The sequence below is a fragment of the Ptychodera flava genome, chromosome 2 (genome assembly GCF_041260155.1).
Source record: "Ptychodera flava strain L36383 chromosome 2, AS_Pfla_20210202, whole genome shotgun sequence".
In the NCBI taxonomy this organism is placed as follows: Eukaryota; Metazoa; Hemichordata; class Enteropneusta; family Ptychoderidae; genus Ptychodera; species Ptychodera flava.
Window position 1 is genome coordinate 446,599 of NC_091929.1, and position 17,902 is coordinate 464,500.

A 17,902-nucleotide genomic window follows, 5' to 3' on the forward strand; every position below is an offset into this window, starting at 1 on the left:
TGTGATAAGGACGTGTGATTTCGTAAAACATAGTCTATTAGCCTGGAAATGTGATTTGCGAATATTGCTTACCCCACTGACAAACACTGTGGTTTGAAAATGGCTGGAATTCGCTACTTCGGACTTTGTTTTCTGTGTGCATTACTGACAAATCCAAACCCAGAGATAGAGTAGTTGTTTCACAATGTGCCAGTTGTGACAAGTGCCATTGGCGCTATTTTTATTCGTAATTTGAAAGAGATGGTTGAAATTATGGTTGAAAGGTACATGAAATACTGAATGGGTAGGTACCCAGAGATAGAGTAGTTGTTTCACAATGTGCCAGTTGTGATCAAGTGCCATTGGCGCTATTTTATTCTTAATTTTGAAAGAGGATGGTTGAAAGAGCAGTCAACCTGCTGTTTTTACAGAACAGAAGAGACTATACATAAAAACTTTGAACCTAATTATCAACAAGCATAAATATCTGCCCATGTCTGGTGTACACCTTTATACAAGTAGCCAATTTTATCATCTGAAACAATAAAAGATACACTTCGATAAATTCATAATAATATTTGGTTGACAACTCAGAAGATAAATGATCTTTGTCTTGAAAAACATATTTTCATTTTATACATATACACATACATGTATATTTCATAATCTACTTTGCTTACCCTTACGTCTGAGGTCTACCTCATGACAACCATGATTCTAGATAGAGTATACTTTACATACCATCCTATATAAGCATTTTGTCTTATAAGCCGACATGTAATGAAGAATTTCTCTTGGCTGATAGCTTTGATATTGATGACACAGAAACAAACACAGGAATACTATTTAGTCTAGTCTATTGCTTGTCTGACCTCCTGTATATAACCATTCTCTGTGACCCTTGACCTTTGCTTTTATTATCCAATAGCTGTAATTTTGTCATGGGCACTAGGAACCAATGATTGATACAGTGTAAACACGTATGAATAGAAACAGTAGAAAAGATTACATTTTAAAGTAATTGCATCTGATTTTACTTATGCAATACTTTTTCTAAACGTAATCAAATTTTGTTGAGTTTCAGCATACAGCCTGGACTAAGAAGGATAGATGACATTATTGACATTTCCTTTGAAGCCATGTCTGTTTTAACTTCAGAGTATAAAGTTTTAAAAGCATATTAACGTATGAGATCAACTCAGATCAGACAATCTTGGGTTGGGTGAGTTACTGTCTTGTGGGCCTCTGTCAGGTCATCCTTGGTAAGACCAATTTGGGTTGAGTAAGCTAAGATTCGGCCAAGTCTGCTTTCAAAATTAACTGTTAACCAATGATTTTGTAAGTTTAAACTATTTAAGTCGTGCCATATTTGTATAACATGCCACAATTTGTACTGTTTACATATAATGAAAATGGCAAGTAAGATATTCTGGTAAATATGGGAATACATTGGCATTGTGAGTGTTGTTTAACTCCTAGTACTTGCCAGTAGGTAACTTTGAAAACCTCAATATCAGAAGAAATGTTACAAGAAACAAAAAAGGAGAGTTGGATATATTTGCCAGTGAGCATATACTTTATCAACATGAGTCATCATTGTCTCAATTAAGAACATTGTTTCTGACTAAAATGCAGACTCTGCTTCTGGATTTGGAATCATTTCAATACTGCTACCTGGAGAATCAATGGATTCTATCTGTCCATTGCTATTGTCTTCATTGCATAAACCTAGGATGTCTTTAATTGTCCCTGGTAACTGTTCACACTGGGAGAGTTGCAGGAAAATGCCTTCAGCTTTCTTCAAAGTATCATCGGTGTCAATACTGAGTGACAGATCATTGATGTGCTGTGTAGGAATAACAAAATAATATTTGGTTTGATGCTTGTTCATATCATAAGTTTCATTACACTAAATATTTAACAAAATAACATAAATGACACTGGGCTTCAGTTTGATCACAATCATGGGGAAACACAAACTAAAACATAGGGCCAAAGTCCCTGAAGCTACTATAGACATGGATACAAAATTAAGTATTTCCTGACTGTATGAAAATTATCTCACTTAGGTCATCCTAGGGACTTGTAAACCAAATATTAAAGCTGTCTGACCAGCGGTTTTGAAAGAACAAGCAACTCAACAGTTGTGTAGAGAAATAACCTTTTGTGACACTGTATTGATGAAGAAGGTGGATATCTTTGATTAACATTGTAAGTGAGTTCTGTTGAATAAGTTGAGACTGTACATACTCAGAGAAAGCACACTGAAGAGACAAATGTTTGAAACTTAAGAAGTTCAAGGTCATCAAAAGCATTATAAGGAATCATGTAACTTTCATTGCACTGTTTACACAGATTGCATAATTGCTATAAATAGCACGAGGAATCTACAGCCCAGCTTTACCATAAAAACCCTATCACTTTGACCACTCTTATAATTGACCACTCTATTTTTTCCTCAAAAAGTAATTTTATTTTATCCTTACCAAGTCAACCATAAATGGAAACAAGTCATCATTGATGACACAGTCCCCACTTGTCAGTGGGTACTTTGATTACAAGTCCTCAGAGAGGATAGAGTCCTCTTCATTAATTAGGTCTGTGATAAAAAATACTTTGATACAGATGGCGCTCAAGGCCAAGAATGAGTTTCCATGACATGTGTCTCCCATTTTGCAGCGACTACTACACTACTAGTACACAGATTGACTAAGAAAATTCCATTGCAAGTCCAAATTAATCTTATACCCCACAATATGAAATGCTCCATCTCATAATGACTTTTACACAACTGACAGAAAACAATCCTAGGATCAAGACTATCATGTTTTACGGCAAGAAAAAATGATTTTTTGACAAAAAATTGGAAAATTGCCCAAAAAAACAAATATGAAAATTTCACCACAATTTGAACAAATCTGACAAAGGTCAACCCTAGGATCATACATACAAGTTTTCAAGGCAATGGGATGAGTGCTTTCAGAAAAGATTTTTTGACAAAAAACGGGAAAATCGCCCAAAAAATACAACTTTCAAAATTTCACCACAATTTGAAGAAATGTAACTTAAGTCACTATAAAGAGCCTGCATACCAAGTTTCAACCAAATCTGGCCAGTGGTTACAAAGTTTTAGCAATTTGCAGGATTTTTCCTTTTTTCCCCTTCATTTGCATATTTTTGACTTTGACATGTTTATTTCAACAAATTCACATCTCCACCCCTCGATGCACCTGTCCATCAAATACTAAGACAGTAGGTGCTGCGATTTAGGAGTTTTAATGTTGACAGACATACATCCGCACATAATAACTAACATACATACATACATACATACATACATACATACATACAGACAGACCATAGACCCTCCAAAAAAACGCGGGGGTCTACAGACAGATAGACAGACAGACAAACAGATAGACATGCATACATGCATACATTTATTTTTACAGCTTTTAAACTCCAACAGCCAACCAACTTGTCAATATTAGCTTGATCAACTTGATACTACTGCTTATAATAATATAAATGAGAGTTAATTACATTCTAATTAAAGTAAACAAGACTTGCTTATCAACATTTACGTCATAAAAAAACAGCATATCTGTCAGGTTATAAAGAATCTTCAGCTGGTTATCTTTATCAGTATTTCATCCTATTAACCAAGCACATTTTAACTTTCAAATTAACATTGCAAGTAAGTTCTGTTGAATAAGTTGAGCCTGTAGGTACTCAGAGAAAGCACACAGAAGAGACAAATGTTTGAAACTTAAGAAGTTCAAGGTCATCAAAAGCATTATAAGGAATCATGTAACACTTCATTGCACTGTTTACACAGATTGCATAATTGCTATAAATAGCACATGAGGAATCTTACAGTCCAGCTTTACCATAAAAACCCTATCACTTTGACCTCTCTTTTAATTGATCACTCTATTTTTTCCTCAAAAAGTAATTTTATTTTATCCTTACCAAGTCAACCATAAATGGAAATTGGAACTTTCTCTATCTCTATTTATTTGACCAACCTATCATGACAAACTATTATGAGCAATTTCTTTTAGATAACATACAGAGCACAATATATGACGGTTCAGAATATGTCAAAGTTGGGATTCAGGAAAGTTGCCTTTACATGTTTTAATCCTCCAAGATGGTAAGCATTTCACCATGAACTGTCAAAAAAGTTGAACATTCTAATAATTCTACACTAAAATTATTTTGGCTTTGTTGATATCCTCATTAATTCAATTATTTAAAATCATATTAATTATTTTTTTCTGGGTGTGAATTGATAGGGTTTATACAGTACATGAGTTACATACAATGTAAGTCAAATTCAGTTCAAACATCAATTACCGTCTAACATTGCATCATTCCAGTGTTCCCTCTAAGGCTTATTGGCGCGCTAATTGCGCAGTGTCTCCGATGCTATCGCAGTGAAATTTCATGTTTTGCGCAACTTTAGTCTATCATTTCAATCGGTATTAGTATTGGAAACAATAACTCAGCGCGAAATGTGCGATCTCAGCGTAGATTTTACTTCCGCTTTTCGAGTTTAGCGCCCATTAGCGGCGCAGTTGCCACCAACGTTCATTGTACGTTGTGACGTAACTCAATAAATTAGCATATACATGAACGGACCCAGCTGTGAGGCAATCAGGCGTATCTCAAGTTGCGCATCCTCTCGAAACCTCAGAGGGAACACTGATCATTCCTTATAAATAGCACCTCAGCCTGGAACAGCACAATCATAATCTGCTCATTCACACAGGCACTACTTGACTTTGAATGAATGACCTACTACATTTCACCTATGTACCAAATTTGAAAGCATGACAAAAAGTACCACAAAATTTGCAAATTTCAGCTTGAGTTCACAGAGTCATCTTCAGGTCACTCCTAGGAACCTGCACCACCAATTAGAAAGTACAGTTTCAAAGAAGATTTTTTTAACCAAAAATGGCAAAAATTGCCCAAAAGTACAAATATGCAAATTGTGCCATAATTTTGATGAATTCTATTTTGAGTTTTCACAAGGTACCTGCACGCCAAATTTTAAAGCGATCCAACCATTGGTTTAAGAGGGAAAAATTTTTTACTAAAATGGCAAAAAAAGAAAAAAAAAATCATTAAAAATAGAAAGCATCAAATATTGACATCAAATCTATATGTCTAAATGAGTTGGGCCCAAGGTACCTAAAACCCAAATATGACAATGATCAGATGAGTAGTTCCTGAGTTATTGATTTTTGACCATTTTCGCTTTTTTTTCTACCTCATTAGCATATTTATGGGCCTAAAAAGTTCATTTTAACAACGGCACATCTACATCATATATGGCATACTACACCAAAAATCAGCTCAATACATGCAGCGGTTTTTGAGTTTTTGCGTTGGACGGACAGACATCCATACATACATACATACATAAATACATACATACATACAGACAGACATCTCACATACAGACTTTTTTCAACCATATAACCTCCCATTGCCATATATGTATGGCAAATGGGAGGTAAAAATCGTACTAAAATGGCCGCCTGGCGGCCATATTGGATCGTATAAAAAACAATTTGACGTGTATATGCAGTTGTTTGAAACTCATGCAAAATCGCTACTGGCCAAGCGGGCCAGTAACTTATAAAATTCACTGGCCCGAAAGGAAATCAACTGGTCCTGGGCATAATACGGAATTTTTACTTGAAGGGAAATACAGGGGCCCTGCTGTAGGTGGCTCAATATTCAAATACCTGTACATCTTTCTCGCTACTGATATTCACCCGCGAGGCGAGGTTCATCAAATCAATGCTGCCATTTTGACTAAACGAAATCTCAAACCTACCCCAACGTGACCCCAACGCGTAACAAATGGAAGATGTTGAGTAGCGCCATCAATCTTGCAAGTCGCGAGAAATGCGTAGCTGTAAAGGCTTTCGCTAAGTAATTTCACCGTTCGAATCTTTTGAGATTTTACCTGCCAATTTTTTCCTAAATTTTGCGGTTTGATTACTTGAGAATTTAACAGAATAGGGTAAGAGTATTAAAAATTGCTGACCCCTTCTTTATTTAGAGCAGGACACTCGGGTCTGCTTCTTTCACAACTTACTGGCCCGGCATGAAAACAGCTGGTCTGGGGCTAGCGGGTTAGCGTGAATTTCGAACGCTGTGTATATGTATGACATAGGTCAATGTCCTTGTACCAACTTTGAATAAAATCGGTTGAAACATGTCTGAGTTATGGCTCTGTAGATGAAAAAATCGTAATAAAATGGCCGCCTGGCGGCCATATTGGATCGTATCACAAAACAAATCAATGTGAATATGTATGACACATGAAGTAATCCTTGTACCAAGTTTGAATGAAATCGTTTGAATCATGTCTAAGTTATGGCTGTGTACATGAAAAAATCGTAATAAAATGGCCGCCTGGCGGCCATATTGGATTGTATCACAAAACAAATTGACGTGCATATCTATTGATCAATGTCCTTGCACCAACTTTGAATAAAATCGTTTGAATCATGTCTAAGTTATGGCTGTGTACATGAAAAAATCGTTATAAAATGGCCGCCTGGCGGCCATATTGGATCGTATAAAAAAACAATTCAGCGTGCATATGTATGACATAGGTCAATGTCCTTGTACCAACTTTGAATAAAATCGGTTGAGATATGCCTGAGTTATGGCTCTGTACATGAAAAAATTGTAACAAAATGGCCGCACGGCAGCCATATTGGATTGTATCACAAAACAAATTGACGTGCATATCTATGACATTGATCAATGTCCTTGCACCAACTTTGAATAAAATCGGTTGAATCATGTCTGAGTTATGGCTCTGTACATGAAAAAATCGTAATAAAATGGCCGCCTGGCGGCCATATTGGATCGTATAAAAAAACAATTCGACGTGCATATGTATGACATAGGTCAATGTCCTTGTACCAACTTTGAATAGAATCGGTTGAAACATGTCTGAGTTATGGCTCTGTACATGAAAAAATCGTAATAAAATGGCCGCCTGGCGGCCATATTGGATCGTATCACAAAACAAATCAATGTGCATATGTATGACACATGAAGTAATCCTTGTACCAAGTTTGAATGAAATCGCTCCAGGCATCTCTGAGATATCTGCGTGAACGGACGCACGCACGCACGCACGCACAGACGGACGCACGCACGGACGCACGCACGCACACACGCACGGACATGACCAAACCTATAAGTCCCCCCGGACACCACTAATTAGAACTTTCTCTATCTCTATCTCTATTGACTATTTTGAGCAATTCTTTTAGATAACATACAGGGCACAATAAATGACGGTTCAGAATATGTCAAAGTTGGATTCAGGAAAGTTGCCTTTACATGTTTTTATCCTCCAAGATGGTAAGCATTTCACTATGAACTGTCAAAAAACTTGAACTTTCTGATAATTCTACACTAAAATTATTTTGGCTTTGATGATTTCCTAATTAATTCAATTATTTAAAATCATATTAATTATTTTTTTCTGGGTGAATTGATAGGGTTTATACAGTACAAGAATTACATACAATGTAAGTCAAATTTTGACCAAAAATGACAAAAAAATTCCTTAAAAACTACACATTTGCATATTTCATCACAATTTGAACAAATCTAAGTTGGGTTACCCCTAGGGACCTGTATACCAAATAACAAAGCTGTCTGACCAATGGTTATGAAGAAGAAGATTTTTTACCAAAAACACCTTTTTTGGCATTAATTGCCTATTTTCAACAATATCAAAAATTAAAAAAATTGTTTCTCAAAATCATATTTTTCATCTACACAACAAATATCAAATCAGTAAGTACTGCGGTTCTCAAGATATTTGAGTGGACGGACGCCTCACAAACGGACATACATACATATATACATACATACAGACTGACGCCGGACGCCAGACGGATAGCTTCTATAGACTAAAAGTCTATAGTAGCTAAAAAATTTGACAGGGTGTTATCTCTTTAAGTAGCAAAACATTCTAATTAAAATGAAGTATGACGTGATTAGTAATTTCACTGCCAGATGATAGTGCATATCAATCATTGTACTTTACCTTGAGTATTTCATTGAATCCGTAATCTTGTTTCATCATGGTTTGTTTTTCAGTATCCAAAATGGCTAGACAAATGAGCAGATGAAAATTGGGACATGGTAAACCTGTCCACATCACCTAGGGATGTAAACAAAAAGTTAATGAATGAGATGGTAGATATCACACCATTAATTTCACATGAAAAATATGACAGTAATAAATAACGAAATATAAATTAACATTGAGATCTAGACCTGGAAACTAGCTCTGCTACTAGCTATCTTTGATGTTAAATTCTCATTTTCTCCTAATGATCAGGTTTGTTTTAATCTGGGAGATATAAAAGCTTAAATGATTCAAAGACATTTACGAACCACTTACCTCCCAAAGCCTCATGATATCAGCAAATGTAAATTCTCTCTTGAATTTGATAAGTAGCCACCGAAAACAAAAGTACAAGTTGCTGGAGTCCTTTGATTCTGTGGAATGAAGAAACATTAAACACTGTGCAGTGATTCAATATTTGTAGAATGAGTGGCATTAATTCATTAATTAGGTGATGAGCTAGTGTTAATTACAATATTGTTACTACACTGTACTGCATTTATTTCATACCTGTGTCACATGAACTTCACATTTGATTACATACATGGATAGATAAACAAGAACTTGTGCAACATATATCACCTTGCAATCTTGGTAAATGACAAAAGAGCTCCCAATTTGATCAGGATCAATCAATGTCCTAACAGTAATTATATCTATATTAAGGAAACTAAGTCTTATACTGGCCAGTATTTTTAACAGAACCTGGTTCTACTAGGAGATAAGCTTTGAACATCCGATTGGGACATGGTCAAGCTACATGGAGGAGTAGTTTTGTCATAGTTTTATTATGATAATACAATTCAATTTCTAGACATCAAAGAAAAGCTGCACATAAAATTTGAAAGCAAAAAGCTATTACTGATAACACATATTCCCATAAAAACTGATGAAAATACTCCAAGGAATATAATGTTCATAACGCGCAAAACAAACCAACAGCACTTGAAATTGAATTGTATTATCATAATAATCAATCTAGACAGCAATTCCTGGAGGTTCTATATAAGGGATAGTTTGTTTGTTTCACGCCAGACATTAGATAAACTTACAAGGTATTAGCTATTCTCAATCTTTTACTGTTTATCTTTTCATTTTAATTTCAACAGAAGTATATCAAAGCAATTCAGTGACTGATTTTTGAGAATGAAATTTTCGCCTGAAGGTTTCCCTTAATCAAATGTCAAAACAATTGTATGAAACATGGACATACATATACAGACAGACTGACATACACAGACTGGCACAGAGTGATGACATTGACCCCAAGTGTGCCTTGGCCCATTGAGAGTGATAAAGATATAACAAACAGCTGAATGTAATGATAAAATAGTTAAGTATAGGCCTATACAGGCACTGAGAGTGAATATGTTACAGCAATTTGATTAGTTTCTTTCCTTTTCTACTTCTGTGATAATCTTTAAGACAATCAATCTGCAAGGCAGTTTATGTATTGACAAATATGTTATCTTTTACAAGCCCACTGAAAACTTTTCTTGATTTTTCATTTACAATATTTGACATTGACTGAAATACATAACATGCAACCAATGTTTACACTTTGCCCATAAACCAGATACACAGAGAAATTTCAACATACAATCATCAACTCAGAAACCTACAGGGAAAAGTAAACATTGTTTTCTTCCAGAACAGCTGGTGCATCCACATCTGGAACAACTTACAAACTTAACCAATTACACAAGGATGATGACACAAGAGATAAAGTTAAACTGTGGTGAACTTGACTATTCCTTTCAAATCCTTACCTAACTTGACATCTTAAACTGAATACACTGCATGGTTAATTGTGCACAAAAATACATCGGGGTGGACCATTTGATAAGGGACGGTGTCTGGAAGATCGATGAGGTACATTATCTTTTTTATCCGATCCATTGTACATTCTTTTTTCTCCAATCTCCCACCTTTTCTTTTTGTCAAACCTTCTCTGGCTGAATTTTTGATCGGCATTTGTTTGGAATTTTTTCAAAATCTGCCAGGATTTTTTTACGGCATTTCAATACCAAATACAGTTTACCATATCAAATGCTTACTAAATCACCACATTATATACTCTTAGTTTCAGTAGGTATAAAATTACCAAAAAAATCCTTAAAAATACAAAATGAAAGATATTCCAGTAAAACTGACAGTTTCGCAAAGTTGCCCCAAAAATTCAAATTCCAGATTTCAACTTAATTTCAATATATCTTATTAACAAAAACCCTAAGAACTGGTTTACTAAATATCAAAGCAATCAGACTGGTAAATTTTGAGAAACAAATTTTTTGACCAAAATGAGAAAAATTGCCCCCCAAAATACAAAATTGCAGATTTCAGCCTAGTTTTAAATATATCTAATTAACATAAACCCTAGGAACCTGTACACTAGATATCAAAGCTACCAGATCAGAAGTTTAAGGAGAAAACATTTTTGACCAAAAAAGGCAAAAATTGTCCCCAAAATAAAAAACATTTGCCAGTTTCAACATACATTCAAAACATTATATTGAGATTAACCTTAGATACCTGTACACCAAATATCAAAGCTATCAAATCAGTAGTTTTTGGATAATTTTTTTTTAAGCAAAAATTGGGAAAATTGCCCCAAACTTACAAATATGACAATATCAATACAATTTGTACAAGCTTGACTGAGGTCATCCTGAGGAACATGAATATTAAGTTTAGCAAGACTTGTCTCTACATTCAAACGCTTTTTTGGCAGGTATCGCAAGCTGGTAGATACATACAATATCTCTCTTCGACAAATGATCACTGATGGCATCGGTGACATTGGGCCTTAGTTAGTGACCACTACCTATCTGACTTATAGATTGATATATGGCGGGGGCCACATGTGGGGCAGGATGCGCTTACTATTTTCGAAACACCTGACATCACTTCTTGGTCTTCTGGCCAGAGGTCCATATATCTTTCTTTCATGAATATGACTTTGTTTGTGTACCGTCTATTTACTGTCTGTTCTGTGCTGTTTTGTGATTCTTTTCTTAAGTGTAAAACTGATAAATTTACATTTACTGATATTAGGTGACAGCTTCCAGTTGTTACACCATTGAGCAAATTTGTCAAGATCTTGCTGTAACATGACACAGTCAGCAAGGGATGTGATGGTGCGATAGATCTTGGCATCGTCGGCATACAAGCTGAGCTTTGCAGAAATGTCTAACAGTGAAATATCCTTAATACACATAACAAAAAGTAGTGGCCCCAAGAGTGAACCCTAAGGCACACCTGACGAAGCAGTGTACCATTTTGACGAGCAACTACCAAACACTACCCTCTGTCGTCTAAGATGAAGATAAGAAGCCAGCCAACTATGCAGGTTACCACATATACCGAATTTGGCGGCTTTGTACAGGAGAAGTGTGTGACAGACACTGTCAAAAGCCCTGCTAAAGTCCGTGTAAATTGAATCTACCTGTTGTTTATTGTTCAGTGAAACAGAGATGAAATCTATATAATCCGCTAAGTTAGTTTTTAACAAATCCGTGCTGGTCGATGGAAATATTTAATATGTAATTTTCAACAGCTGATTGACGACCAGATTTAAACACGGGGACAACATTGGCCTGTTTAAACTGAGAAGGAAACTGATCAAGACAAATGGATTTTTGGAATAAAATTTAGAGGGGAACAACAAGAACATCGGTACAGTGTTTAATGATGCAGGCGGAGATACCGTCCGGGCCACTCGCTTTGTTCAAGTCTAGAGAAGCGATGACTTTCTTAATACTCTCCGGACATATATTAACGTGTGATATTGTCCAAAACATGGATAATTAAGCTCGTGCAGATTATGATCATTGTTTTCAGTGAACACAGGGGCAAAAAAATCTGCAAACATTTGAGCAGCCTCGGAACTGGAGTTAGAATGCTTACTGTTAAATGCAAAGTTCAAAGAATTCAGACTTAATTTGCGTTTTGATTTCACATAACCCCAGAAGAAACGCGAGAAACAGAGTAGTCGGTAAGGGACTTAGAACGTTTATACTGGCGTCTGGCAATTTCCTTCTCCCTAACAAGGGAGATCAGGTCAGCATCAAACCACTGAGGGAACTTCCTTCTTTTTATGCGGACTTTAGGAACAGTGTCATCTATAGCTGATTGTAAAATATCGTAGAAAAGTTCTACATCTTCGTCAATGTTTGAGCTGTTCAGAAAAGCAGACCATGGAAGTGTGGAAATGGTGGTATTTTAGTTGTAAACCCAATGATCACTGTAAGAAATCCGCTTCGGAACTGCCAGATTAATGTCACATTCAAGTGGAATGTGGTCCGATGGGATAAGAGATTCACAAAGTGCGACGGAGATTTCGTTGAAGCTTGAACATACCAGGTCGAGTGTGTGTCCATTACAGGTGGGATGACCGTTTACTTGGTGGAGATTGTGTTCATTAAGAGTCTCAATAAATCTCTCGGACGATGCAGAGGACCATGCACTCGGAACAAAGTGGTCCAGCTCCACATCAGAAACCCAAGAGATGTCCGGTAAATTGAAGTCTCCTAGCAGTAGGATTGAGTCATTGGGCGTACAAAGGTTACTTATATGGTCGATACTGTCATCTAAGAAGTTGTATGACTGAAGGCTGGAATTTGGCGGCATATAAACGACACCGAGGTAAAGATTGGTGTTTGAAGGCTTGAGTTGGATCCAAATAATTTCGATATTACTGTTAGAATCAACATAAGGACATTGTTGAGCTTCTATGTCCGATCTGACTGCAATGAGTACTCCACCACCACGAGACTTGCAGGTAGTTGATGTGTCACTGTCGCGGCGGAAAATAGAGTATTGACTGTTCAGAAGTTCACTACAGTTAACCAAAGTGTGCAACCAAGTTTCTGTAATTACGATCAAGTCAAACACTGTGTCAGAAAATTGGATGTTAAATTTTGGAAGCATATTAGGACCAGCAATACTCCTTGTATTTTGATAGAACAGCCGTAGAGATGAGTTTGCTTTTCTTTCACGGGGTCCGGGATTTAATTTGATGTCACCACATCTCAGGAGGATGTTAAAGCTGGCAGTGTTATCAATGGTTCAAAAGAAAAATACAGGATAAAATAAAGACAAAGATCTGTATAAACAAATGTGAGTGAGAGATATCTAGACAGGCAGAAAATGGACGACAAGAGCGTACTTTGACTTCTATTGATATGCTAATAAGGATGTCGCGCGTTCGAACGTGAATAGTGTGACGGCCTGTCAGAGTAAAAATCTTGAGTACAGCCGAATTACGTAAATGAACCAGAGATTTTGTTCACAAAAGGAGTTAGGGAATGAGCAATAATCAGTTCAGGCAGGTATAGGTCATTTTATTGAATTACACTCACTTTGGTTTATTTTGCCGTTCAAAGTTCCAACACAAGTGGTGTCGTTGTAATGGATCCATTTTTGCCGCTAGTTGGCCCGCAGCTATCCATGGCGGGGTTGATGCACGCTACCCTGCCAACAGATAGCTGCATTTCCACAGCTATCCTACTCTACACGTAACGAACTTTGTTGTAAAAGAGAAGCATGTTTTTTGAAATAACTATGCAATATAGAATTCCCTTCACACACTCAAATCTCACTGGAAAAACACATAAAGAATTTTCCATCATACCTAGGTAGTTGTAAAGTTCTGGATCAAGGAAGTGCAATAATGTGCTTAAATCAATCAGTTGTTTCTTCATTCCTTCTTGATCAAGATCAAAATTATTTCTCTGCAAAATAAGCAAAGCATGCAAATTGTACTGTATGAAGCGCTGCTGAAGCAACTTGGTGGTATAAATAGTATCAATAATTCAGAAGTTTTAATACTATGAAGCTTACAACATCATTAGAATTACTACTTTACATTTTAATCACTACTTCATTAGATTATGACATCTTTTTTCTCTGGAATGAAAATTTTCAATACAAAGTGTAGATCGAGTGCTGTAATAAAATACAGTTTAAAACAACACATCAGCTGATATGACACATACTGTGATACATTATGATCATCAGACAAAATATTGCTTAGTACATTAAAAGAAACTTACAACTCCTTCCATTTCCATAAATCCTGCAAAACACCAAAATGAATCAACTTCATTCTCCATGACGACCAGAATTGGCGACAACAAATCACTCATTCCCTGAACATAACCTATTTACAGGAAAATTAAATCAAGAATTTATGTGGGTAAATGCTTTCTCATGATTGAATGTTGATAAAAAAATAAATCTGAAATTGATTTCTCTGATTTTGGTCAAAGTTTTACATAATCTGACCATCAGATATATATTCATTTCAGTTACACATTCAGTTGGGAGTCATCATTTTTCAACCTTTTTCATGTTTTCAAGAGTTACAAAAGACATCCTCCTATGCTCCTGGCACAGGAGTGATTCAAGTAATCTGTGTAGATAGGGATGAAATGACACCAAGAGACAAACTTATAAAGTGTATTAGATTCCACTAAACTGATACTTTACACACTTCTCCATCACCGTGGAAAAACTAAATACCAAGTAAACAATTTTAGTAAGTTTGATGACAGTCTTTGTAAGATAAAATACCCTCAAGGCTGAATTTGCATAGCTAATAATCTGCTGTGTCACCAATAGATTTGTAAGTATCTCTTGTTGTATCATTACATTCAGAACTGTGGTTTCTATCCTGGTGTTAGATACCTTTTGCCAGAAGTAAATTTAGGTTCAGGACTCAAAATAGTTTAAAACCACCTCAAATTTCAAAATGGCAAAATATCAGTCACTGCAAAACAATCTTCAGTCATATCTTAAAAAATATTTAACAGTAAAGTTATTTCCTTTTCTGGACCAAAATACACATAGCATTGGTGCTGCTGTCAATTATATTTAAGCAGGTACTATAAGACCAAGAGGGGCTGTATGGCTTCATTCTACATTAAAATGAATTGCAGTCAACAGATAATGTTTACTAGAAGTCTTACAAGGGGTTGTGACATCTTTACATACAAAGACCAACTTTTCCCTTTGGCTACCAAAATCCATGAAATGGTAGCTCACATAGACTACCAAAGCCTGGGACATGAAGTTCAGTCAGTACTTGGTGTGCCAGTCTGGTCTGTCACTTTTAGACGAGCAAAATGCAGTCAAACCCAGCTGGACATAGAAAGACCAGACGTCAGACCTTGAGTTTGTTATGCGAATTACTAAGACGACATGCGGTGAAACTTCACAACAATGTTTTCGATGTCTGAACTGATGTACTTGGATGACAGGCACAGAAAATGATAGCCAATGAAAACCATCGTCGTAAACCACGTGCCTCTTTACGGCAACAGCTCAGCGCTACCCGTCAAGAGACCGTGGTTGATTACGCAGAGATTCACGGATCTATCGCTGGTTTCCAGCGCTGGCTGAACGGAGCCAATCAGAACGTAGGTCTCATAAACGCGCATTAATTATTGTAATGAGCAATACACAACGACTTAGGCTGATCATATTGGGCTGATCTTGGTGCTCACCACTGGTGCACCACACAGCGTTCACTGTCGACGAAGAGCGCGCAATGTGTAAATGTTTAATGTTTTTGGACTCAACCGCTCTATTCCACCAAAAAGACGCCATTGATAATTATTTTACATGGGTTTCTTTGCACGAGGACCAGCGGTGGCAAGTCTGTATGCTACCAGGCATGGCAGGCCGTCCCGGCCCATCATGTTTCACGAGCGTTCTATCGAAGGGTATCGCATAACTGGAGCAGCTGGCCCCACGCCTCGCTGTGCACAGTGTCCGACCCAGGCGTAGAACAACACCGCTGTGTAAAACCCGTTGGTCAAAACTATTGATCATAAATCTACTTTACCACAAGTTATGTATAAACGTTTATGTATCGATCTCTTCATTTAGGTTCACACTGAAAGCTTTCTTATCGTGCTGTGGGTATACATGGAGCTAGAAACGTATGTATATTGGGCCCTTTCAGTTGAGCTGGTGCTCCGCGATACAAATCACAAATGTACGCTAGGCTCCCGATCGTCTCAACACTGCCGAAATCACAGATCTCGGAAAATTGCGTAGTTGTTCAAGTCCGATTATGTTTCATTAATTCATCACAACAGTTAAGCTAACAATGGAATCAAACCAAGAGAGGTTCAGTTTGTTCCATGGCTTTGTAGTTCACCGGGTGCAACCACATATGTGCGTACACTCGCTCAGTGTGACCTGGTGACAGTTTTCGGACAGGGTAGTGAATTTCGCCCAAAGCCGTTTCACAAATGACGAGCAGTACGAAATCTTATTACCATACCCTTCGAAACTTTATTGTGTTTATCCTAAAACTGTTAACAGGACGGAAGTGGTATTTAGGGGTCAAAGTTGCCAAATTGTTGACTCCATAGTGAGTGCGTAGTAATCGGACTGCTATCGCAGTAATCGGACGTCGTATTTGGAATGTGATTATAGGGGCTAAATATTGATATTTTGAAACTTCAAACCCTCGATTTTCAATTTCGATGTGTTTAGAAAACTGTTTGTAAAAATTTTGTGATAAATTAGTTACGTTCAATCCATGGATGACGCAACTATATTTCGACGTGTATGGTGCTTACTTATCGGACATGGGCTGTCTGTGTGTTGCTTTCGACACCTTGTTGTATCGTACGGTGTGTTAACTTCGCGAAGTTTTATAGCGCCCGAAATAGCTTCTACCGAAAAAAACTAACTATTCAAAACGGGACAGCAGCGTCACCTGACTTAAAGGGGAAGTTCACCAAGGATGATTTTTACATATGTGGTAGCTCTGTGGTCATTACCCCAGAAAAGCTATTTTCACCATTTATAACTCGCCCAATTTTCTACGAAAATGATAAAAATAGTACAGGAAGTTGCCCATGTAATTTGAATCATGGGAAAAAAGCCCCAAGCTTGGAGCTTGCATCATGTGATATGGAAGGGACCATCTTCGGATGGGTATGGCCCCCACATTGTCCACTCACAGTAGTACAGTTGTAAACAGCAACACAAAATCTGACATTGGACAGTTTATTAGTCCCCACGGACACCGTCCGGGGGGACTTATAGGTTTGGTCATGTCCATGCGTGCGTGCGTGCGTCCGTCCGTGCGTCCGTCCGTCCGTTCACGCAGATATCTCAGAGATGCCTGGAGCGATTTCATTCAAACTTGGTACAAGGATTACTTCATATGTCATACAGATGCACGTCAATTTGTTTTGTGATACGATCCAATATGGCCGCCAGGCGGCCATTTTATTACGATTTTTTCATGTACAGAGCCATAACTCAGGCATGTTCCAACCGATTTTATTCAAAGTTCCTACAAGGACATTGACCAATGTCATAGATATGTACGTCAATTTGTTTTGTGATACGATCCAATATGGCCGCCAGGCGGCCATTTTATTACGATTTTTTCATGTACAGAGCCATAACTCAGGCATGTTCCAACCGATTTTATTCAAAGTTAGTACAAGGACATCGACCAATGTCATAGATATGCACGTCAATTTGTTTTGTGATACAATCCAAAATGGCCTCCAGGCGGCCATTTTATTACGATTTTTTCATGTACAGAGCCATTACTCAGGCATGTTTCGACCGATTTTATTCAGAGTTGGTTCAAGGACATTGACCTATGTCATAGATATGCACGTCAACTTGTTTTGTGATACGATCCAATATGGCTGCCAGGCGACCATTTTATTACGATTTTTTCATGTAAAGAGCCATTACTCAGGCACGTTT

The 17,902-nt window shown here is 37.1% G+C and overlaps 1 protein-coding gene across 1 annotated transcript in view; it reads right to left on the reverse strand.

The window, feature by feature from the left end:
• Positions 1-306: 306 nt before the first annotated feature.
• Positions 307-17,902, reverse strand: part of LOC139151121 (TBC1 domain family member 15-like) — a 202,030-nt gene continuing 184,434 nt past the window's right edge. The window contains exons 11-15 of the mRNA XM_070723677.1: positions 14,212-14,318; positions 13,791-13,890; positions 8,435-8,532; positions 8,075-8,191; positions 307-1,825 (exon numbers count right to left, since the gene is read on the reverse strand). Coding sequence (XP_070579778.1) covers positions 1,604-1,825; positions 8,075-8,191; positions 8,435-8,532; positions 13,791-13,890; positions 14,212-14,318 — 644 coding nt within the window. The 3' untranslated portion in view covers positions 307-1,603. The remainder of the gene's footprint in view (positions 1,826-8,074; positions 8,192-8,434; positions 8,533-13,790; positions 13,891-14,211; positions 14,319-17,902) is intronic.